General features: G+C 54.8%; 1 protein-coding gene across 1 annotated transcript in view; it reads right to left on the minus strand.

Annotated features, from left to right (window-relative positions):
• SFI1 (SFI1 centrin binding protein) overlaps window positions 1-23989 on the minus strand; it is an 87951-nt gene that overhangs the window by 239 nt on the left and 63723 nt on the right. The window contains exons 15-32 of the mRNA XM_027513554.1: window positions 20051-20181; window positions 13635-13716; window positions 13133-13311; window positions 12352-12427; window positions 11738-11833; window positions 11289-11365; window positions 10435-10537; window positions 9265-9361; window positions 4507-4667; window positions 4031-4105; window positions 3472-3546; window positions 3206-3382; window positions 2863-3125; window positions 2254-2358; window positions 1755-2153; window positions 1441-1447; window positions 593-1074; window positions 17-128 (exon numbers count right to left, since the gene is read on the minus strand). Coding sequence (XP_027369355.1) covers window positions 17-128; window positions 593-1074; window positions 1441-1447; window positions 1755-2153; window positions 2254-2358; window positions 2863-3125; window positions 3206-3382; window positions 3472-3546; window positions 4031-4105; window positions 4507-4667; window positions 9265-9361; window positions 10435-10537; window positions 11289-11365; window positions 11738-11833; window positions 12352-12427; window positions 13133-13311; window positions 13635-13716; window positions 20051-20181 — 2697 coding nt within the window. The remainder of the gene's footprint in view (window positions 1-16; window positions 129-592; window positions 1075-1440; window positions 1448-1754; window positions 2154-2253; window positions 2359-2862; window positions 3126-3205; window positions 3383-3471; window positions 3547-4030; window positions 4106-4506; window positions 4668-9264; window positions 9362-10434; window positions 10538-11288; window positions 11366-11737; window positions 11834-12351; window positions 12428-13132; window positions 13312-13634; window positions 13717-20050; window positions 20182-23989) is intronic.

Below are 23989 nucleotides of genomic sequence, written 5' to 3' on the forward strand. Positions count from 1 at the left end.
GCCGCCCGCGCCTCACCTTCTGCAGCTCCTCCTCAACCTGCTGCTCAGCTTCCTGATCCTCAGCCCGGGGCTCCGCCCTGCTCAGCTCTAGCCACCGCCTCAGGCTGTGTGCTTGCCGCTGGCAGGACCTGAGGGCGTAAGGCAACTGCTGCCTGGCTTTGCCCAGGCAGAGCCTGCAGCCTGGAGACAAGCACACCCGCTTCTGCTGCCATGGGCGGAGGCAGAGAGGCTCCCCCACCATCCTCAGCCTGTGCAGAGCAGGCCTTGGGGGACCCAAGCCCTTCCCTCCGATCAAGGCTGCTGCCCATGTGGAGGTGCCTGGGCGTGGGGGAGGCTGGCTGTGGACCAGAGCACACGCAGGGCACCATCCCGAATGAGTGACAACGTACCAGGCAGACCACCGGCTTCCAGGGGCACAGCTGGGTGTCAAGTTCTGCTCAGCTTTTCCTGAGCATTACGCCCTCAGGTCCCTGAAGGTGAGACCACCCTGGACCTGAGCGGGGCGCTGCTCTGCCTGCCTGCGGGGCTGTCCCCAGGGACACAGCGCCCCGGTCGGCCCCCTTGCTGGGTGGCACAAGTGCCGTGGTCTCACCTGAGGTTCTGCCTTGTGGTCTGGTAGTCCTGCAGCTGCTGCCGGATGCCCTCAAGCTCAGCCTCCAGGTCGCTGTGGCCAGTGCCCACAGGAGAATATGCTTGATTTCGGCCAGCCTCTTGGCTCAGTCCAGGATGAGCTGAGCTGCCAGGAGGGGTGCCCCCTCTCGAGGCACTGACAGGCCCCTGGTACACACCTTCAGGGTCAGAGCCAGGCCCAGGCCTGGTGCCCCTGAAGTCCCCAGGAAGGAGCAGACAGGGGCTGGGGACACCGGCCAGGGACGAACGGACCTGGGATGGAAGCCCAGGCGTCACCGGCTGGGCTGACAACTGTGAAGGAAAGATGAACACTGACCAGGGAAGCGGGAGGAAGGTGGGGAGCCGGGGTTCCCCACGCCTGCTCTGGCCTTGCCCTCTTACTTCCGCACCCGACCCCACCAGAGGGCCCCCACCACTGGAGCAGCCACTGCCAGCTGTACCAAGCTTTCACCCCTTCTAGCAAAGACCGACCGACCATTTCCCTGAGAAAGGTGCTCCAGCCCTCCTTCCCTCCTCCTGGTGACACCAGCCCCTGGAGAGATGCGATGCTCCCACCCCCTCTCCACCCCCTCAGGTCGCAGCCCTTCGGGCACAAGCTCCTGCGGGGCCAGCCCAGGGCACAATTGTGCCTCCTCACTTCCCCGTCCCAGCTCCTTGACTCTCACATCACAGGCCCCAGAGTCGCAACCCCTCCTCCCTGTCACCCCTTCGGTTCTCAGGGGGTTACCTCCAACCTGTGCTGCGAACTGTCAACTTTGATCTGCAGCCCTGACCTCGTTCCTGGAGGCCAGGCTCCATCTGTTGCTTTACCTCAAACCTGACAGGTTCAGGACTCACTCTTCATGTGTCACCTGGGTCCCCAGCCACGTCTTCCCTCTCGCAGTAAAAGAACTCATTATTCCCCTCGTTGTTCAGGTTGGAAACCCAGGAGCCATCCTGGGCTCCTTCCCTTCCTCTCGCCAAACCCATCAGAGCGAGCCCTGCCTGCTCTGCCTCCCATGGCGTCCACGCACCGCGGCCCAGCCGCAGCACCTTCTGCTGGACCCGCGTCCACAGCCTCTCGTTCTCCTAAGTCCAGCTTCTCCCTGGGGCCTGCATGGCCCTCCCTGGTCCACAGCCTCTACCTCTGTCTGCATGTGGGGTTTCCTTTGGTCTCCACCTCCGTGTAAGCGTCACGAGCACAGGCCTTGGGGGCCATTCCCTGCTGTGTCCCCAGGATAGTGGCCCCTACACTGGGTACGTCTCCCAAGGCAGCGGGCACAGCTTTGGCTAAGGCACTGAGTATGCGAGAAAGCAGCAGCAAAGGCCAGACCAGAACACGCCCCAGGGGTCTTACCCAAACGGGTACTTGGGCCCCACGTGGCGCAAAGGAGGATGGGGGCAGCAGCTCTGGGCTGGGGTGTGCTGTGGGTGGTAGCTTCAGGCCAGGGGCGCGTGGCAGGGGGCTGCTTGGGTCCAGCACTGACCGGGCGGGGCCCACTGGCCGGACCTGGTGTGGGCCGCACTCCCACAGGGCCTGGGACCTGAGTGGCGGAGCGGTGGGAGCCGGTCAGGCAGTGCCCCCAGAGGAGCAGGAAGGAAGGGAGCCAGGCCCCCTTAAGGCACCAGGACTGCAGCACCTACCCCTGCCTGCTGAGGGGGCCACACACCAGGGGCACCTGGCTCTGCAAGGGCTCCACCAGGAAGCTTGGGCGTCGCGGCTGCTTCCGTGCCCAGCGGGCAGCATTGCTGGAAAGAAACAGGCTGTTTCTCCAGGCTGCCCAGGGCCTGGGACCTTGTGGGTGCAGTCATCCAGCCCGTCCTCTGAAATCTCTCAGGCAGACTGGAGGCCGGGTGAGGAAGGCCCTCGCCCCAGCTGCCTTCCTGGACGAGCAACTCCAGGGGCCTGCTGCCTGTGGGCGCCCCACCCACGCGTCTCACGGGAGCCAGGCACAGGCTGCAGCAGCGCACCGTGCAGGGCCAGCGTGTCCCAGAGGGCACCCGCTCCTGGCTGTGCCGGGAGAAGTGGGGAGACTACCAGGCCTGGTGAGGAGGGGCTACCAGGGGGCCCATCTGGGAGGAATAGCAGCTGAGCCCCGGTTAGGGCCCCACAGGAGCGGGGGCAGGATTCTGCTGCACAGGGGGCTCCCAGTGGCTCAGCCGTGACCCCGGAGCCCAGTGTCCTTCCCATACTGTCCAAGATCTGCCCCAGGAGGAAGCGAGGAGAAGGAGGTGAGGGACGGGGCTACTCACAGCTCCAGGAGCTGGGGGTCCCCAGGGGCTGACGCCAGGCCATCCAAAGCTCCCCAAAGCCCACGAGGAGCTGGTAGCCTTTTGGTCTCCAGGGGGGCATCGCCAGCCCCGGCGGCAACGTGGCTAATAAGGGGACACTCAAACGTCACTCTTCTGCTGGGCTCAGTGGACACAGGGGACTGCGGCTCCCTGCCCCGACCCAGCGCCTTCTGTTTCCAGAGCGTGGCACAACGACGCACTGCGCGGTGGAGACTGTGGGCCGCCTGCAAACAGCCTCCGGTCAGGGCGGTGCTGTGCCGCCCGTGCCCACGGGGCTGGGGGGATGGGGACACCCCAGACCCACCTGCACCTGCTGCTGGGCGTGCAGCTGCTGCCGGAAGGCCTTCATGCCGGCCGCAAAGCGCAGGAGGCGCTCAACGCCCTCCCTGAGGAGCTGCAGCTGGTAGACCTGCACTGCCTGCTCCTCCCGTGCCTTCTTCCTCCTCGCCTCCTGCACGAAGCCCCGCCAGGCGGCCCAGGCCTCCAGGGAGAGGAGCGGTGAGGCCCAGCCGTCCTGCTGAGGCCCCCTCCCGCCGGCTGTGGCCTCTGCTGGGACGGGGAGCCCGTTACCTTCGCCTGCAGGGAGAAGGCCCAGAACCACAGGGCCTGCGCCGTGCGCTGCTGCTCGTGCCTCCTGTCCAGCAGCTGCGGGCCACAAAGGCAGTGTCCCCTTCAGGGAGCCCCCCTGCGCGGCCCCAGTCACCCTCAGATCCCTCTCCAGCTGGGTCCCGCCCTGCCTGCCCTGAGGCTGGGGATCGAGGAAGCTGCTCGGGAAAGAATGTCCAGGAGCTCCGGGGGCAGGACTCTGGGCTCCGGGGAGCAAAGAGACCGGACCCCTGAAGGGCCGCCAGGTGGGACACAGGACGCAGTCTGCCCGGTGTCTCCGCAAAGCCTCAGTAAAGACCTGAAGTGGGTTTCCTATCAATTTCTACACGTTACCCTGACATGTTTTCAACAGGACACTGCAGGAAGGGACTTGGCCTTAGACAGGTTCCCAGGGAAGGAAGCTGGCAGTGCTGGGCAGTGGTTGGCAGGGATGGGGGGGCCCCGGGAGGAGGGTGACACCAGCAGGAGCTGGAGGCAGGCCGGGAGGGAGCAGGACGGGGAGGGGCTTCTCCAGGGCGCCCACCTGTCGTCTCCACTGGTGGAAGTAGGCCCGGCTGAGCGTCTGGGCCCGGAGTCGGGCGGCCTGCCTCTGCCTCAGCTGGGGAGAAAGCACGTAGTGGGCTGTGGGCCGTGTGCCTGGGGCCGGCAGGTGCCCACACGCAGAGCCCCCGAGGGCGTCGTGGGCTCCAGGCCCACCAGCACCTCCTCCCAAGGGCCTCCTGCACAGGTGGGGTGTCCAGATGGCTCTGCAGTTCACCCAGTGCTGACAGGCGTGGTTCAGATTGAACGGGTTCTCTGCAAAGCCACTGTCCCTCCGGGGGCCAGGCTCCCGAGGCTGCGTCCCCCGCCTTCACTCACCAACCAGAAGGGCAGCCTTGCACCCACAGACCCCTGTCACCACCGTCCACACTGGCTGCTGGGAGCGCTTCAGCAAAGACCTTTCCTCACCCAGACAGCCCAGCCGCGCTGGGGAGCTCGTGGAGCTGCCCCCCGCCTCACCCTCTTCCTGACGCAGCCCTGATGGTGCGCCTTCCACCGGGCCAGGGCCTCCTGCAGCAGCTTCCGGCAGCAATGTCGCACTGCCCGCTCCATCTGCACCCTCTGCTGGGCAGCCCTCCGGCTTCGGTCCCGCCAGAGCCGAAACCAGGTCCTGAGACGGCCTGAGACAGACCGGAGTCAGTCAGCTCTCGTGGAGGACGCACGTGGACCCCTAGTGCTGTGCGTGCTAAGTCGCTTCAGTCGTGTCTGACTCTGCGACCCCATGGACTGTAGCCCACCAGGCTCCTCTCTGTCCATGGGATTCTCCAGGCAAGAACACTGGAGTGGGTTTCCAAGCCCTCCTCCAGGAGTTCTTCCCAACCCAGGGATCAAACCTGTGCCTCTTATGTCCCAGCACCGGTAGGCTCTTTACCACTAGCCTCACCTGGGAAGCCCTCACAGAGCAGCAGGCAACGGTGAAACTTAGAGGGTGGAGAACCTGGGTGAGACCACTGCGTGTGGACATGTCCTCTGTGAGGACAGCTCTGGCCACCTTCAGAGGCTGCGCACACCCTGACGGGAACCAGGGCTGTTGATCGCTGGGCCCCCCACCCCACCCGAGCCATAAGCCTGTGCACAGCAGCCGCAGGTGTGCCAAGACCCCTGCAGAGCCGCCTGCAAGCAGCTGCTGGGCTTGAGGCAATGGGAGGAAACCGAGGCTCAGCGGCCCAGGCAGCCCGAGCCAGGCACGGCGAAGCCCGGCTCTGCTGAGCGCATGCATCCTCTGACAGCCGGGCTCCGCAAGCAGGTGGGTCGGGGCCGCGCCCTGCGTGTCTGTCACCAGACTCTCTCGAGGGACCAAGCACTCTGTTCTGGTGCTGCTTTCCCTTTTGGAGTTTTTCCTTTTCTGTAGCCTGGAGGTGTCACATTAAGTGCTGCTGTTCCCCGGGTCCTGCTTTACACACGGACGTGTGAGCCTCACTGGACCCCCACGACCACCTCCAGGGCAGGTACTACCATTCCCACACTCAGCCGGCACACCGAGGCTGAGAGGAGGCCCTGCCTGAGTTACACAGCCATTGATGGGCATGAGTGCCCACGATCCCTTACCCCTGCTCCGTCCTCCTGCAGCCCCAGCCAAGCCCTGGACCACCAATGTGTGCCTGAGACTCAGAGGCTCACTTATGCCAAGAAACAGCCCCATGGGTATGGCGAGCACATGTGCTGCGTGCTGAGAACACGGCATGTCATCAACAGCCCCCAGCGCCCCGCACCAGCCCTAATGGACACAGAAGCTGAGGGCCAGCCACGTGCCACCAGCCATGTGAGGAAAGACGCTGCCGGCAGGCCCGCAAGGGAAGCAGCTTCAGCTGTGCCGGTCACCCCCCCACCGCGGTCGCCTGACCCAAACCGGGTGCCGTGCAGCACCAGTGCCAAAGTCCGCCCAGCAGAGACTGGGGGCGGGCTGAGCGCCGCATCTTTCCTGGGAATGACTAAAAACACTTAGCCTTGGTTTCTAGGGTGAGGGGCAGCCGTCCCAGCAGAGACTGGGGGCGGGCTGAGCGCCGCATCTTTCCTGGGAATGACTAGAAACATTTACCTTGGTTTCTAGGGTGAGGGGCAGTCTGAGGTCACAGAGGAGCGTGCTGGACCCTGAGATTCTGTCCAGGAGAGCATGGAACTGTGTTCATTGACACAAGAACCAGTCAGAACCAAATCTGAGTGGATTAGCTTTTGTCTCAGAGCAAATGCTATTAAGCCAATTTAACAGCTTGATCCATTTTCTCTATGGTCCGATTTAAACCATTTCTCATTCATTCTAACCAGCAGCTGTCTCCTCAGAGTGTCAGACGTGCCCCTGCAGACCCAAGGGTCCCTGTTTTCACATCTCTCTCCAGCAGCGGTCCCCCCAGGCCATTGGAATGGCAGGTCATGGGACTGCCTGGGGCCAGCTGGACAGTCCCTGCTTCCCAAGCAGACTAGGAAGCAGGACCCTGACAGGGAGGGCCCAACCTGACAAGCAGCTGTCACGGGCAGAACGTCCCCATCAAACTGCCTCCAAGACCCCATTCCAGCTCCAGGTCTTTACTTCTCTGTAGATCTCAAGCCTGGGCCTTTTCATTAATGGCAATTGGCTGGGAAAAGGATGTGAAGATGGACCAGTTTACTCCTCCCAAGGTCACATCCACCCCAGAACCTGAGCTAATGGTGTGTGGAGCAACTGACATCTGGAGTGGGGTGTGCCCTTAACCCAGTTATGACTGGTCTCTTAAGAAGAGACACAGACACGGATGATGACGTGAGGAACGATAAGGCCGGAGTGACAACATGTCTACAGCCTGAGGTGCAGCAAGGGTGCCCAGGAGCCACCAGAAGCCAGCTGAGCAGGGGAGGAGACCACCTCCCCACCACCGCAAAGCCTGTGGAGGGAGCACGGCCCTGCCAGCACCTTGAGTTTAATCTTCACAGGCCGCTCTTCAGCTTCCAGACTTTTGCCAAGAGAACGTACTGGTCACAACGAACACCCGCTTCCAACAACAGAAGAGACAACTCCACATGGACGTCACCAGACGGTCAACACCAGAATCAGACTGACTACATTCTCTGCAGCCAAAGATGGAGAAGCTCTATACAGTCAGCAACAACAGACCAGGAGCTGACTGTGGCTCAGATCCTGAACTAACTCCTTACTGCCAAATTCAGACTTAAATTGAAGAAAAATAGGGAGAAGCATTAGACCATTTAGGTATGACCTAAATTAAATCCCTTACGATTATACAGTGCAAGTGACCAATAGATTCAAGGGATCAGATCTGACAGACAGAGTGCCTGAAGAACTATGGAGAGAGGTTTGTAACACTGTACAGGAGACAGTAATCAAAACCATCCCCAAGAAAAAGAAATGCAAAAGGCAAAATGGTTCGAGGAGGCCTTACAAATAGCTGAGAAAAGAAGAGAAACAAAAGGCAAAGGAGAAAAGGAAAGATATACTCATCTGAATGGAGAGTTCCAAAGAATAGCAAGGAGAGATAAGAAAGCCTTCCTAAGTGATCAAGGCAAAGAAAGAGAGGAAAATAACAGAATGGGAAAGACTACAGATCTCTTCAAGAAAATTAGAGATATCAAGGGAACATTTCATGCAAAGATGCGCTCGATAAAGGACAGAAATGGCATGGGCCTAAAAGAAGCAGAAGATATTAAGAAAAGGTGGCAAGAATACACAGAAGAACTATACAAAAAAAAACATGACCCAGATAACCACGATGGCGTGATCACTCATCTAGAGCCAGACATCCTGGAATGTGAAGTCAAGTGGGCCTTGGGAAGCATCACTATGAACAAAGCTAGTGGAGGTGACAGAAATTTCAAATCCTAAAAGATGATGCTGTTGAAGTGCTGCACTCAATATGCCAGCAAATTTAGAAAACTCAGCAGTGGCCACAGGACTGGAAAAGGTCAGTTTTCATTTCAATCCCAAAGAAGGACAATGCCAAAGAATGTTCAAACTACTGCACAATTGCACTCATTTTACACGCTAGCAAAGTAATGCTCAAAATTCTCCAAGTCAGGGTTCAACAGTACATGAACTGAGAACTTCCAGATGTTCAAGCTGGATTTAGAAAAGGCAGAGAAAGGAGAGATCAAATTGCCAACATCTGCTGGATCATAGAAAAAGCAAGAGAGTTCCAGAAAAACACCTACTTCTGCTTCACTGACTATGCTAAAACCTTTTATTGTGTGGATCACAACAAACTGTGGAAAACCCTTAAAGAGATAGGAATACCAGATAACCTTACCTGCCTCCTGTGAAACCTGTTTGCAGGTCAAGAAGCAACAGTTAGAACCAGACATGAACAATGGACTAGTTCAAAATTGGGAAAGGAGTACATTAAGGCTGTATATTGTCACCTGCTTTTTAACTTATATGCAGAGTACATCATGAGAAATGCCGGGCTGGATGAAGCACAAGCTGGAATCAAGATTGCCAGGAGAAATATCAATAACTTCAGATATGCAGATGGCACCACTCTTATGGCAGAAAGTGAAGACGAACTCAAGAGACTCTTGATGAAGGTGAAAGAAGAGAGTGAAAAAACTGGCTTAAAACTCAACATTCAAAAAAAGAAGATTATGGTATCCAGGACCATCATTTCATGGCAAATAGATGGGCAAACAGTAGAAACAGTGACAGACTTTATTTACTTGGGCTCCAAAGTCACTGCGAATGGTGACTGCAGCCATGAAATTAAAAGATGCTTGCTCCTTGGAAGAAATGCTATGAGAAACCTAGACAGCATATTAAAAGCAGAGACATCACTTTGCCAACAAAGGTCCGTCTAGTCAAAGCTATGGTTTTTCCAGTGGTCATGTATGGATGTGAAGAGTCTGACCACAAAGAAGGCTGAGTGCCAAAGAACTGATGCTTTTGAATTGTGTTGGAAAAGACTCGAGAGTCCCTTGGAACACAAAGAGATCAAACCAGTCAATCCTAAAGGAAATCAACCCTGAATGTTCATTGGAAGGACTGATGCTGAAACTAAACCTTTAATACTTTGGTCACCTGTTGAGAAGAGCCAACTTATCAGAAAAGGCTGGGAAAGACTGAAGGCAGGAGAAGGGGACGACAGAATGAGATGGTTGGATGGCCTCAATGACCATGAGTTTGAGCAAGCTCTGGGAGACAGTGAAGGACAGGGAAGCCTGGTGTGCTGCAGTCCATGGGGTCGCAGAGTCAGACATGACTGAACCACCACCGTCTAGCTGCCGGGCCCCACTTACCTCTACTCAGCACCAGCTGGGCCTCCCTGACAGCTCCGTCCGCCTGCTCTCGGTAATACACCTGCACAGATGCTGCCTCTCGCCACTCAAGCAGGACCTGAGGGGCAGAAGCAGAAGAGTGTGGTCATGGCACGTCCCCACTTCCTGGGGTCAACCCGGCTCTGTGGGTGGCTCCTCATGGAGTGAACGGCATTCATGTGGGCTCCAGGAAGTGCCCGCCGTCCACACAGACCCAGGCCACCTTGCCCAGGCCCCTCGCAGGAAGCCCTGTGTCCCAGGCGATGGGCCCAGATGAGCTGAACTTCACACAGTGCCGTTAAGACATCAAGGCTCACTCGGGCTCCCATCCTGTGTGTTAAGTGGAAGCTTCATGTCACGTGCGACATACGTGAGGCACACGTGAAACCACAGTAACAGGACAGAGGGTGCCTGCCGCCTGCTCGCCACACAGTCACGAACTCCACTCCCCAGAGGCCGCCTCCCCTCCGAGCCCCGACCGTCCTTCCAGAGCAGGGCGCTCACACCGGCCTGTGAACTTCCCTGAGAGCAGACTGGACCCTGACCACGTGGAACTGCTGTTTGTTCACAGAGGCCCCAGAGCTGCCAGGACAGCCTCGGGCTCCCAGCAAACTGCCTTCTTCTGAAATGCCCCCGAGTCGAGGACCACCTCCACCACGGCATGTGCGTCCTGTCACATGACGTGACTTGTTCCCATGCGCCCCCAGCACGTGGAGCCAGGGCACCAATTCCTGCCAACTGTGACCAATGACCGCACTTTCCAGGAGGCTCTACGGAAAGCCCCCGAGGCCATGAATCCCACAAGGCCAAAGAGCAGCAGGGGTCAGGGAGGCCTCCCCGTGATGATACGAGGAGACAGAGGCGTGGCGTCCCAAGGGAAGGTTCCACGTGTGTGGGCAACCCTGGTTCTGGGGAGAGCTGGTTCACAGTCAGTATACACCCTGCCTTTGTTTTACGGATGTTGGTTCAGAATTCAGTAAAAGGAGTGAGTACACAAGCCCGCCTGCTGGCCCAGCTGTGTATGTGCAGAAGGGCGCTGTCTCTTGTTCTGGGCTCCTCGTTCAGTTCACGCCTCTGGAGGCACTTCCAGGCCGCCCCCTGGCAGGAACGCGGCCCCAGCCCCCCGGCGGCCAGCTGGCCCACAGGGCTCACCTTGGAGCACAGAGTCCTCCTGTAGTGAGCTGCCGCCCGGGACATCTTGTTTGCTTCGTCTGCTTGGGCCATGGCGTTCTCTCTCCAGCGATGTAACACATGCCTGCGGGCACACGGGGGGACAGGGTGACCTGGGGGTGGACAGTGCGAGGCTCTTCTGCTTGGTCGTGAATCGAGGTCTCCCCACACCCGAGCGTGTCCGTCGCACGGACGATTTACGTTGACTGCACACCCCGCACGCGGCTGAGCGGTGCCGTGGGAGCACCACGGGCACCACGGCCTCGTGCATTCAGGCGCCACGGGGAACACAGGGCTGCAACCCAGTGACAACGACAGAGGCGCTGCATCCATGGTAAGAGAGGTGCAGACAGGAAGACTGAGGAAGGCACGCACAGCCTGGAACAGCAGGTGCTGAACAGACTGAGGCAGGGGAAGAACACAGCGCGGCCGAGGGGCGTGAGTGAGCCCACATGCGAGATGCAGACAGGCCCAGAAGCTGGAGAGAGGCTTAGAGCAGGGGGTGGGGGGAGGGCAGGAGGTGGGCCTGGGAGGGAGCAGAGGTGACAAGGTACCTCCTGCAGGTCTGAACGGGGCAGGGAAAGGTACTCAGATGAACAAGACACGCGGGAGATGGCGCAGGTGCCTCCCAGAGGCCCCGCTCAGCACACAGCGTGGGTTCAAGACACGTGAGGCCCCAGTGAACAGCACTAGCACTGGAAACACCGAAGCCTTGCTCTCAGCAGCAGGAGGCAGCCAGGCGTGACTGCCAGACCCTGGCTGGGGTCCCCCCAACCTGCCGCGGTCTGCAGCCTGCTCCCCGGTCCCTGGGCTGTGCCAGGGACGCGCGGACTCACCGCAGCAGCCGCCTCTTGTGCCGGCTCTCCCTGGCAGCCGCCTCCTGCAGCACGCTCCGCACCCGGCTCTGATAAACCTGCAGATGACCAGGAGGACTGGAGGACCCAGGCCGCAGCACTTGTCACCCTGGGGCAGCCGCAGGGGTACAGGGCCTGTGATGCCCAGAGCAGGCAGCACAGAGGGTGGGGGGAGGCCAGGAGCCCACCCAGGAACAGCGAGAGGACCAGCTATGCCCTCACCTGGTAAGTCCAGCCCCCAGGCCCCTGGCCCCCGGGGAAGGACAGAGAACTAGCTCAGGGGTGTAAGACCCACTGGCCAGGGCACTTGCTCTGAGTCTTGTGGAATTACTACCTCGGGAGAGGCGGGAGGAACAAGGAAGGGGAACAAAGTCTTCGGAATCCCCCTCCCTGCCAGCCAAGGAGGTCTGGGGGACCGCGGCATCGCGTACCCCCCAGGTCTGCAGCGCCCTGTGCAGCAAGCTGTGCTGGTGGTGCAGGTCGGCTTGCGCCAGCTTCCGCCACTCGGCACTGCGCAGAGCCCGGCGCTGCGGAGAGGAGAGAGCCGGCCGCCGCGGGCCCAGGGCTGAGGGGGGCTTGGCCGTGCCTCAGTCTCACTCTTGGTTTGGGGAAGCTCGGGTAAAGTGGTTATTAACCCCAAGCCCAGCATCCTCTTCTGTAAACACATTGTTTTTAGAGGGCTGTCTTAGAGGGCTGTGAGGATGACATGGGGCAAATGCCTCCTGCGGTTCAGTGCGAACCAGCAGCAGTGTGAACCTTTTTCGCCCTGAAGAGGACGTCTGTGAACCGTTAGACCAGGAACTTTAGACTCAGAGCGTCCAGGAGGGACAGCCTGGCACCTGCCACAGCGGGGACCTATGCCCAGTCGTCTCATGAAACCAGCTGGGCACTCACCCCAGCTGCCGCCCGGCCTCCCACACACACTCAGGGGAAGGTGGTTTCCGCGGGGCCGTGGAGGAGACCCTGTGTTCGCCCTGAGTCACCCTGATGAAGCTCCACCCACCCACAGCCCCAGGCGGGCAGTGCCCATGTGCCAAGGCCTCACCTCCCGCCACCTGGTCCAGGCCCGGCGCAGAAGCCACGCCGCGTGGAACCGTGCAGCCCGCATAGTGCCCGTCCTCCTGCAGGGAGACAGCTGGCACTCAGCCCAGACCCTGTGAAGGCCCTCTCGAGGGTCACCCCACTGCAGCCGGGACCCTGCCCAGGGGGTCTTAAACATGCAGGGGAATCAAGACCTTTTGGGAACAGCTGACAAAGGATTTGGGCGTTCCACCCAGAACAGCACTCATGCAGCCCAATTTTTGTGGACAAATTCACAGGGCTCTGTGTTCGTGTGGGAACAGGTAACTGAGGAGGAGGTTCAATGTGGCCAGAGTTCTAGAAGTGAGAGACCCTCGGAGCACAAAGCAGATCAAGAGAGAACCCAGGGCAGGACGACGCCTGCCGGGCACACAGGGTTGTCTGCCCTGGTCCCTGACTACGGGGTGTGGTGAAACTGCCATAGTCTGCCCTGGCCATGGGCGCTTCAAGTGGCCCCAATCAGTGAGCAGGATGGAGCTGACGGGCGGGACCTCAGCTCCATAGGCCCTGCTGACCAGCCAAGGTCCTGAGCCCAGAGATCCATGAGCACCCCAGGAGCCTCCCACTGCAGCCCCAGTTTTGCTTAGACGGTTTCAAGTTGAATTTCCGGGACTTAAGACCAGAATCCAGGCTGACACGACCACCTCCCCACCCCCACCGGCAGACGCTCAGAGCTAACAGTCTGCCACTACAGTCAAAGCTGCCCCGAGTGGGGAAGGGTTTCCAAGGCACGAGTAGCCACTCACTCTGTTCTGAGCCCTCGGGAGCCCTCCCTCCAGACACAGAAGGCCTTCCTGAGCCGCCCGAGGTGGTGGTGGGCACAGGCCAGTGCATGCTGCTGCTGCTCCAGGCGGTGTGCCGCTGCCTGCTGGCGCCACAAGGACCATGATTTCTGCAGAAGGTGCTGCTCTGCATGGAGCACGGCCTGTGGCAGGAGAGACTGGAAGGGTCACAGAGGCGGCGGTACGGAAGCCAGGAAAAGTCCAGGCCACGAACGATGACCAAGGCGGAAGAGCTGGACATGCAGGAGCTGGGCGGGCCCAGAAACCATCTGCAGAGTCCACTGACAGACAAGGAAACAGATGCCAGGCCCTGCCCTGGCCTCGTGAAGCCTGGCTGCAGGCGGGTCGCCCTGCAGCATGGGTCTGTGTCCAGCAGCGTCCTCAGGGGCAAGGCGCCAGGTGGAGACCTGAAGCAGGCCCTGAGTGTCCCAGCACCTCCCTGGGGGGCCCCGGGGGAGCCACTCACCATCCTCTCTGCCAAGCGGTGTTCTCGATGCTGAGACATCTTCTGACACCAGATGGCAAACACCTGCTTCTCTAACACCTCCCTGAAAAAGTGAATAACAGGAGAGCACTTAACTCCACAAGAATGATACGTTCCAAATGACTAGGTTTTTTCTCTTATATTAAGAGCCAAATAAGCCCAGGTGGGGAGCAAGGAAAGCAGACAAAAGCCAAACCCCCCAAATGACCTGACACATTCCACACAGTTTCCGGCCTCACCCACACGGCGTGAAGACGATTCAGGCCTGGAGACCCTGTTTCTTCCTGCGCCCCACGCTCAATTACCCACAGTGCTCGACGGGCGCAGGGAAAGCCCTTCCAGTCCCTGCTGAGCAGCCAGGCTGCTGCTACCCACGTCCTTAGGGCAAGCAGTTAAAAACAGAAGCCGGAAAACCCAAAGCTGAGCTGGGCCCCAAGAAAAAGAAGTTCAAACAAGTATTTCAGGTGAAGTGGACAGAGAGATGGTCTGCACCTCTGCCCAGGCCTACCTGCACACCGTCAGTGAGTGAGTGAGTGAGTGAAGTCGCTCAGTCGTGTCCGACTCTTTGTGACCCCATAGACTGTAGCCTACCAGGCTCCTCAGTTCGCGGGATTTTCCAGGCAAGAGTACTGGAGTGGGTTGCCAGATCCAGAGGATCTTCCCAACCCAGGGATCGAACCCGGGTCTCCCGCACTGTAGGCAGACAGCTTACTGTCTGAGCCACCAGGGAAGCAGCACTGGGACAACTGGTCAACAGCCTGCAGGGGCTGTGCCTTGGCAAAGCCATTAGGACTGATGCTGGGGGACAGGAGACAGCGACCCTGGCATTTAACCCGTCGGATACACCACTCAGAACAAAGAGCTGCACTTCCTGCCAGGACACAGCAACCCATCCGTCCACGTGGTACAAACTGGGACAAGATGCACGAAGTTACTGTTTTCAGGCACCGCAGGTGTGATCATCGAGGGACAGGGAACGTGCAAGGTGAGCCCCATTTCGCCTGGGGGGCACCTTCTGGACACTGGGGTCAGGGGAGGGAGGCCGAGGAGAGCACGACAATCTCACTGAGCTGAGGCAGAGACCGCAAATTATTTCTGGGAATCCCCAAATCACAAATTATCAAAGGAAAAAAAAAATCAAGGAATTGTACCGTACTGAAATTAAACACTTCCGCTCACAAAAAAATGAAAACAAAACACAGTTAATTCACGTCAGTACATATATAATCACCTACTTTGCTCTCAGTTAAAATAAATAGTTAGAAAATGAAAAAGCCAGCCACATCCTGGAAGAGAGTATTTTCAATACCGTAGTCCAACAAAGAGCTGGTATCCAGAAAATATTTTTAAAATCTTCTACAAATCAGTAAGAGTTTTTAAAAGACACACAATTCAATTCTCTTAAAAACTAGGAGAAAGACTTGAACGGACACCTCCCAAAAGGTATAAAGTGGTCAGTGAGCATGTGATAAAGGCCAAAAGGATCAAAACCTGTCTGGTATTCCAAGGATGAAAATCAGCTCAGACTGAAAAGCGTAAATGCAGCCCGACCATGCATCAGGTCTGGAGGACTCCCACACTTGATGAAGCCAACCACAAGCCAAGCCTGCTTCTCCCTTGGTGACGCGGCAGCTGTCAGACGCCACGAGGACCCCCTTGTCCTCAGCAGTGATGCCCAGATAAGCTCTGCTGTGACCACTCACTCCCGAGGACACTCACGATGACAATGCTCCCAAGTGAGTCCCCACCTCTCAACCCGCCCCATCTGGCCTCAGAAACAGCGATCCATCCAAAAAGGAACCCTCTTTCTCTTAGAGCCTCCTCGGTTACAAATTCCCTTCCCTCGTGTACAGAGAGCAGCACTCCAGAGCTCCCCTCCTTCCTGGCAGTCAATCTGACTTGGTCAAATTACACATGTCCTGTTTCTGGCTCATGAGCTTTAAGGAAGAGACGTCACTTTGCCGACAAAGGTCTGATCAGTCAAGGCTGTGGGCTTCCCCGACAGCTCAGTTGGTAAAGACCCCGGTTTAATTCCTGGGTTGGGAAGATCCACTGGAGAAGGTAGACTACTCACTCCAGTATTCTTGGGCTTCCCTGGTGGCTCAGCTGGTAAAGAATCCGCCTCCAATGTGGGAGACCTGGGTTCAATCTCTGGGTTGGGAAGATCCCCCGGAGAAAGGAAAGGCTAACCACTCCAGTATTCTGGTCTGGAGAATTCCATGGACTGTCAGTCCATGGGGTCATAAATAGTTGGACACGGCCGAGCGACTTTCATGGTTTTTCCAGCAGTCATGTAAGGATGTGAGAGTTTGACCATAAAGAAGGCTGAGTGCATCACCAACTCAATGGACATGAGTTTGGGCAAACTCCAGGAGATAGTGAAGGACAGCAAAGCCTGACGTGCTGCAGTCCACGGGGTCACAAAGAGTTGGACATGCCTTAGCGAATGAACAGCAACAATCAGGCTTTAAAGAAATGCTGTACATCATTAGTCCTCAGGAAAATGAAACTGCTCTCCACATACCCACTGAAACAGCAAAGCTGAAAAGACTTCGAGAGCAATGTTGGGGCTTCCCTGGCAGTCCAGTGGTTGAGAATCTGCCTTGCAATGCAAGGGACACAAGTTCGAGCCCTGACTTGGGAAGATCCCACATGCTGTGGAGCACCTAAGCCCATGCGCCGCAACTAATGAGCCTGTGCTTTAGAGCCCTTCAGCCCCAGCTACTGAAGCCTGCATGCCCTCGAGCCTGCGCTCAGCAGCGAGAAGCCACTGCAATAAGAAGCCCACACACCGCAACTAGAGAGCAGCCTCCACTCGCCACAAGTAGAGAAAAGCCCACGAAGCAACGAACACCTAGCACAACCAAAAGTAAATAAAAAAATATTTTAATGTTGGTGAGGATGCTGGAGCAACCAGAATCCTCAGGTTTTCTGGTGTGAGCAGAAAATGCTATAGCCACCTACAAGATTAAGCAGATGCCCACCCTCTGACCCAGAAGTCTACTTCAAGGTATCGACCCAAGAGAAGCGAAAATGTGTTCCACTAAAACAGTGTCCACAGCAGCCTTAGGTACGACGGCCTCAAACTGGAAAACAACTCCTATGTTAAAACAGATCGAAACAGTGTCTTAGACACATACAATTGAATACTACTCAGCAAGTTAAAAACAGCTATAGATACATGCAATAACCTGGCTCAATCTCAAAAACATTAGGCTGAACTTTAAAAGACTCGAAGACACAATAGAGCAGGTACTATATGATCCCACTGTGCAAAGTTCAAAAGCACACAAAAACGAACCTAGAAGGGCAGAACGCAGAACAGGGATTACTCGTGCGGGTAGGAACTGACTGGAAAAGGGCAGGAAGGAACTCTCCGGGATGATGGAAGCATTCTGTATCTCAGGTGGGGTGCTAGTTATCCTGCGACGCAATCTGTAAAAATTCAATCTACTTGCTTAACATCTATACCTTTTACTGTACGTAAATTTTAGCTCAATTAAAAAAAAAAAGGCAAATGGTATCGCCTCATTCTCGGTATAATGTTTCACTGGCTGGTTAATAAACTATTTAGTCATAATTCATGAGATTCCACCATGAATTCAGTTTATATTCCTGAAATATTTTTTTAAGTACCCCAAGAATTATGGAAAGATAGAACATATGCTTTTTTTTTTTGGAACTTTGATTTGCTAAACTCAAAACCAAACCCATGGACATCAATTGACCTTAAGAGCCACAAATCAGTTCCAGGGGATGGATTATCCTACTCAATGGTCATGGCAACCCTGTGGGATATTATCACTTCATCTCCATTTTACATTTGAGGAAACTGGGGCTCAGAGAGACTGAGTGACTTGCCCAGAGCCACAGAACTGCCAAGCGTGCAGTGTGGTCTGCACTCAGTCGGGCCTGTCGGCTTCTAAGCCAGGTTCCCAATCACTCCGCCTCCTCGTGAACCAGGAAGGCAGGAACCTGAAAAACTGAGTTTTCTAAAAAGATCCAACTAAACCCAAAGAAGTAAAGTCTAGATCTTTTTTGCCAGCCTTCAAGCCTCCATCTGACTCCCTACCTTGATTCGCCCTCCACACTTTTGTCTCAAGTGATGGTTCTAAACTCGCCCAAGGCTGACGCCAACCACATCCCTTTTAGGAGCTCCTCTGGGCTGCTTTGAAGGTGCCCTCGATTTCTGGTCCTCATAACATCCCAAAATACAAACAAGCAAGCAACAGAACCAGCTCATTTGTAAAGGAAACGTGCGTTGTAGGCAGTGAAGCCATTTGTTGAATGCCTCTTACATTAGACCTCAGTACGGAAACTAAGGCAAAGCCCCTCTCTGCAGCAGAGGGGGCAGAGATAAATGCCAGCCCACGCCAGCCTCTTTGCTTCATGGCCACCCACTAAAAGCACCTCCTTGACCTTAGTGTACGGAGTCCAGGATTCTGGCTGACCCTCTCACACCAGCGTTCGGCGCCTCCAAAGCCAAGTGCAGGTCCACTTCTCCCAGAGCTGGCCCCCCCGTGTGTGCCCTAAGTGATGCGCACCGCGCTCAGGGCAACATCCAAAGTGTCACTACTTCCACGCACCTGTCAAACACCTGTGCGCGATCTACCTGCAGGATCAGGCGGCCCCTCAGTCTGGCCCTCCTCGTCCCACCATCCACTCTCCCCCACCCACAAAGCAAGCCTCCCCAGGCACACCCCTCAGCACCAGCTCTGAGCCCTGGAAGAACCTGTGCTGACACTCTGAGGACACAGATGGTCTGTTCTTTAGGACTGTTCTCCAACTGTCCCTTGAGCATCAGCCTCTCCTCCTCACCAAGACTGAAAGTTCCTACCAGGTCATAGGGCTCCAAAACCACCGCAGACGGTGACTGCAGCCATGAAATTAAAAGATGCTTACTCCTTGGAAAGTTACAACCAACCAAGACAGCATACTAAAAATCAGAGACATTACTTTGCCAACAAAGGTCCGTCTAGTCAAGGCTATGGTTTTTCCAGTGGTCATGTATGGATGTGAGAGTTAGACTGTGAAGAAAGCTGAGCGCTGAAGAATTGATGCTTTTGAAATGTGGTGTTGGAGAAGACTCTTGAGAGTCCCTTGGACTGCAAGGAGGTCCAACCAGTCCATCCTAAAGGAGACTAGTCCTGGGTGTTCATTGGAAGGTCTGATGTTGAAGCTGAAACTCCAATACTTTGGCTACCTGATGCGAAGAGCTGAATTCATTTGAAAAGACCCTGATGCTGGGCAAGATTGAGGGCAGGAGGAGAAGGGGACAACAGAGGATGAGATGGTTGGATGGCATCACTGACTCGATAGACATGGGTTTGGGTGAACTCCAGGAGTTGTTGATGGACAGGGAGGCCTGGCGTGCTGCAGTCCATGGGGTTGCAGAGTCAGACACAACTGAGTGACTGGACTGAACCAAGTCATAAGAAGACCTTCCTCCTGATCCAGCAGCAAATGCTTGGACTTTGGAATCAGGAAGACCTGAATGTAAACACTGGCTGTTGTTACAGGGTGAGTCATTTATCACTTTGAACCTGTTCTCTCCGGGCTGCTGTGAGAAGGAAATTATTAGTGGAGGTGATGTCGTCACAGGCAAATGGGCTTCTGTATTTTCCATTCTCCCCTCGCACCACACCTACACCTCTGTGGCCGCCAGTTAGTCATTAATGACCTCTTCACTGTACTCCACTAACGGGTGGCGCAAACCTGCTCTCGGCAAGGCTGCCCCCACGGGAGCTAAAAGGATGGAGTTCTGTCCATCCTAACTTTGCTGACAATATTTTCAAGGCTTCAAAAAGTCAGGTTGAGGGACTTCCCTGGTGGCCTAGGAGTTAAGAGACCGCCTTCCAATGTGAGGGACACAGGTCCCCGGTTGGGGTTGACAAAGGTCCCAGGCTGATCCCTGGTTGGGGAACTAAGATCCCACATGCCACGGGGCAACTAAGCTCACACTGACCACAACTAAAGAAGCACCCCAAGGAAGACCGCACCCATCGAGAGGGAAAAGATGGTCCAGCAGAAGAGGAGCCAGCATTTCAGGGAAATCACGCTCAGGAAAGCCAGCCAAGGTGACGCAACGTCCAGCCACACCCTGATCCGGGACGCTGATGGGCAGCTTTAAAGCAGCTCACTGCGGCTCGTGATGCGGGAAGGGATATAAAACCAGGGCAGTTCTCGAAGCACTTGTACACAGATGGGCAAATGTTTCCCCAGGGGAAACACGGGCTGTCTCTTCCGGGCAGACAAGCTCAGTGAGCCTACAGTGTTGAAAATCCAGGAAGAACCCGGGCCGACGGTGCCAACAGGCTGAGAAACGAAACAAAGGGCTGCATGGGCAGCAGCAGACCTGGACCCGAGACACATGGCCGGAGAGGAGCTGCGCGGGGTACCTGTGAAAGCACGCTGCCCGGGCCTCGAGGGCTCGCTGCTGCTGGCGCCACCGCCAGAGTCTCCTCCACGCCTGGAAGGCTGCAGGCAGGGCTCTCTGCTGGAAGTGGCCGTCTGCTCTGGCCTGCAACAGCTGAGGGGAAGACCGTGAATGACCATTTGCACTTTACATTAAAAACGAAAAAAGTCTTTCCAGGTCACATTCTCAAAGGAGGACTGCTTCCGGTACAAACACCTTTTAAAATGAAAAGCATGACTTCCAATTTCTGCCAACATGACAGGTGAAAAATGAAATAATAGGTGGAAAACTTTGCCTTTCATTAAAAGTGAATTAAGCGTCTCTCCCTACATTTGACCCCATATGCGTGTGTATGTGTATCTATCTAACGTTTTGTCCTATGGCCCAAGTGTTCATCCTCATTGCCCAGTTTACTGACTGTCAGCATTTAACTCAGTGACATATATGGGTTTTTTGAACCTTAAATTTATTAGTCCTCTGTCGTGTGTGTTATCAATTTTTGTTTCCACCCTGTATCTTTTGATTTTATAATACTTTTTTGAAATACAGAGTCTTTAAATTTTTATGTAATTATAAAAGGCTACTTAATCTACTATAGGATCAGTAAAATCTACCATGTGACCCAGAAACCCCACTACTGGGCATATACCCTGAGAAAACTATCATCAAAAAGGACACATGTACCAATGTTCACAGCAGCACAGTTTACAACAGCCAGGACACGGAAGCAACCTAAATGTCCATCAGCAGATGAATGGAAAAAGAAGTTGTGGTACATGTATCAGAATATCACTCAGCTGTAAAAAAGAATGAATGAGTCAGTTCTAGTGAGGTGGACGAACCTAGAGCCTGTTACAGAGTGCAGTGAATCAGAAAAACGAACATATGTATGCATATATATGGAATCTAAAAAAATGATACTATCTGCAGGGAAGGACTGGGGATACAGATGTGGAGGATGGGTTTGTGGACACAGTGGGGGAGGGAGCGAGTGGGAGAATGGGAAGTAGCTTCCGCATATGGACACCATCAGGTGTCAGACGGATGGCTGGGGAGAAGTGCTGTGTGGCACAGGGAGCCCCGTCTGGCCCTCTGTGATGACCTAGAGGGATGCAATCAGGGAGGGAAAGGGGGGATGTATGTATGATTATGGCTGATTTGCACTGTTGTATGGCAGAAGCCAACACAAATTAAAATAAAAAACATGTATATTTAAATAAAAAACAGGAAGAAAAAAAGGCAACTACTGTTCTGTCCAGTTTTAAGCTGGCTTAAACTTCAGGACATTCAGAAAACTAAGATCACGGCATCTGATCCCAACACTCCGTGGCAAATAGACGGAGGAAAAAATGGGAAGATTGACAGACTGTATTTTCCTGGGCTCCAAAATCGCTGAGGATGGGGACACAGCCATGGAATTAAAAGACACTTGCTCCTGGAAGAAAACTTTTGATAAACCTAGACAGAGTATTAAAAAGCAGAAACATCACTTTGGTGACGAAGGTCCATCTAGTCAAAGCTATGGTTTTTCCAGTAATCATGTACAGATCTGAGAGTTGGACCATAAAGAAGGCTGAGCGCCGAAGAACTGATGCTTTTGAATTGTGGTGCTAGAGAAGACTCTTGTGAGTCCCTTAGACAGCAAAGAGATCAAACCAGTCAATCCTAACGGAAATCAACCCTCAATATTCACTGGAAGGACTGATACTGAAGCTTCAATATTTGGGCCACCTGTTGCGAAGAGCTGACTCACTGGAAAAGACCCTGATGCTGGGAAAGATTGAGGGCAGGAGAAGAGGGTGACAGAGGGTGAAATGGTTGGATGGCATCACTGACTCAATGGACATGAGTTTGGGCAAACTCCAGGAGGTAGCGAAGGACAAGGAAGCCTGGTGTGCTGCAGCCTACAGGGCCACAAAGAGTTGGACACGGCTGAACAACTGACAAAAACTACTATTCTATGGCTATTCTATGGCTACATCAGTAGGAAGATGTACCACTGACAGAATGATACATATGCCTCCATGATACAAAATCCTGGGGTGGCGGGGAAGCATACATGTGTGTGGCGGTTTTTAAGACAGGGCTGGCTGCAGGGAATTCCCTGTCAGTCCAGTGGCTAGGGCTTCCACCACTGGGGGGCACGGGTTCCATCCCTGGTTGGGGAACTAAAACCCCCATGCCTCAGCCAAAAACGGTAACAACAAATAAAACAAAACCAAAAAACAAGACTGCAAACTCTTTGATCTTCCTTTCCTTGAACCTGGGTGGACAGTGACTACTTTGACCAGTGGTGAAAGTGACACTAAGTGACCTCAAAGGCTGGGTCATAAAGAGCCACATAGCTCCTGTCCTGTTCGTGGGAACACTCTGGGAGCCCTAAGCTGCAACACAGGAAGTCTGCTACCCAGGGGCCGCCATGCTGAAAGGAAGCCCAAGCCTCTGGGGAAGGCCGTGCATAGGCTCTCTAGTTAACAGTCCCAGTGGAGCCCTGTCTTTGAGTCATTCCAGCCCCAGAACCAGGTGAGTGAGTGAGGAAACTAAGCTAAATGACTCCAACCCCCTGCCACTAGAATCATACCAGCAGAGGCCCCAGCAACACGGAGCAGAGACCAATCATCCTTGCTATGTCCTCTCTATTTTTGACACACAGAATTCTTAAAACATAATAAAGTGGTGGTTGTTTTAATCCACTGAGTTTGGGGTGATTTTTTTTTACAGAGCAATAGAAAATTTTACAGCATGCCTACGTGTGTGTTTGTGAATATATGGGTACACACACTCCTACTCACACAGAGGAAAAAAAATATCAGGTTTACTCACCAAATGTCATCTTAGAGGCAGGATTATGGGTATTTTTTTTCTTTTTTTATGTCTTTGTACACTTCTCTAATTTTCTGTGATGTCTACCTATTGCTTATGGGCATTTTCAAGTATACAAAAGAGTAGAAGCAATAATAAAACAAATCCCCACAGACTTCTCACCCAGCTTCAACAACAAGCAAACATTCTCGCCATTCTTTGTAATATCACTTCTTAAATAGAAGGAAACGCATAATAAATTACACGTTTATCTTTTCTTAAAATAAAAGGCACTGATGTGTTCCTGGATATCTGAACCAAGCAATAATACCCAGATTGTTAGCTACAGGTTTTTTAAAACATAACAGCTGAGCAGGGCTCTTACTATTTTTCAGACCGTCCACTGTGTGGGCTGCGCTGGAGGCCTGTAGAGATAAGGACTCAACCCTTGACCTTCTTCCAGTGCTGGGCCCCAGGGTCGAGGGGATCCCTCTTTTTCAGGGAGAAATTCAATGAGACCCTTTGCTTCTTTTCCACCTTGAATAAACATAACCTTTCAACTTGGGGGCTCATGTTCTTTTTCTAAAAGGACTCTTTCTTCATATTCTGTTGTGCTTGCAGTAAATGACCTTGAGAGACCAGGTGGCAATGTCTTTTCCAAAACAGCCACATAATCCAAAGGGATGTCAAAGAATGCACCAATTCTAAGCCTTTTCCAGGTGTGGAAGGCAAAGGTGACGCAGAATCGACTCAGGCCCTGATCAGTCCCAAACATCAAGCACTGGGGTGGTCTTTGGGGTAAAGTCTGAAGCAGTCACCAGCAGCTCATCTGTTTGTTCACCTGTGTCCCTCGCTCATCCAAACACAGTCAGGGCCTGCCCTCGGCCAACAGTTCAGGAGATGAACGGGGAAGGGCAGGCTCTGTGCTCAAGGAGCCTAGAGCCTGGTGGGGTGGATAGGGTGGGGGCAGCCAATGCTGGGTGATGAGAAGGCTGCGTGTGGCACAGGGGCAGGGGCCAGCGCTGACACCTGAGCTGAAAGGGCAGTGGGCAGACTGGGAAACAGGAGCAGGCAGAGAACACCCAGGAAGGACTGGCAGCTGGACTGTGCACAGCTATGA

Source organism: Bos indicus x Bos taurus, chromosome 17 (assembly GCF_003369695.1).
Source record: "Bos indicus x Bos taurus breed Angus x Brahman F1 hybrid chromosome 17, Bos_hybrid_MaternalHap_v2.0, whole genome shotgun sequence".
In the NCBI taxonomy this organism is placed as follows: Eukaryota; Metazoa; Chordata; class Mammalia; order Artiodactyla; family Bovidae; genus Bos; species Bos indicus x Bos taurus.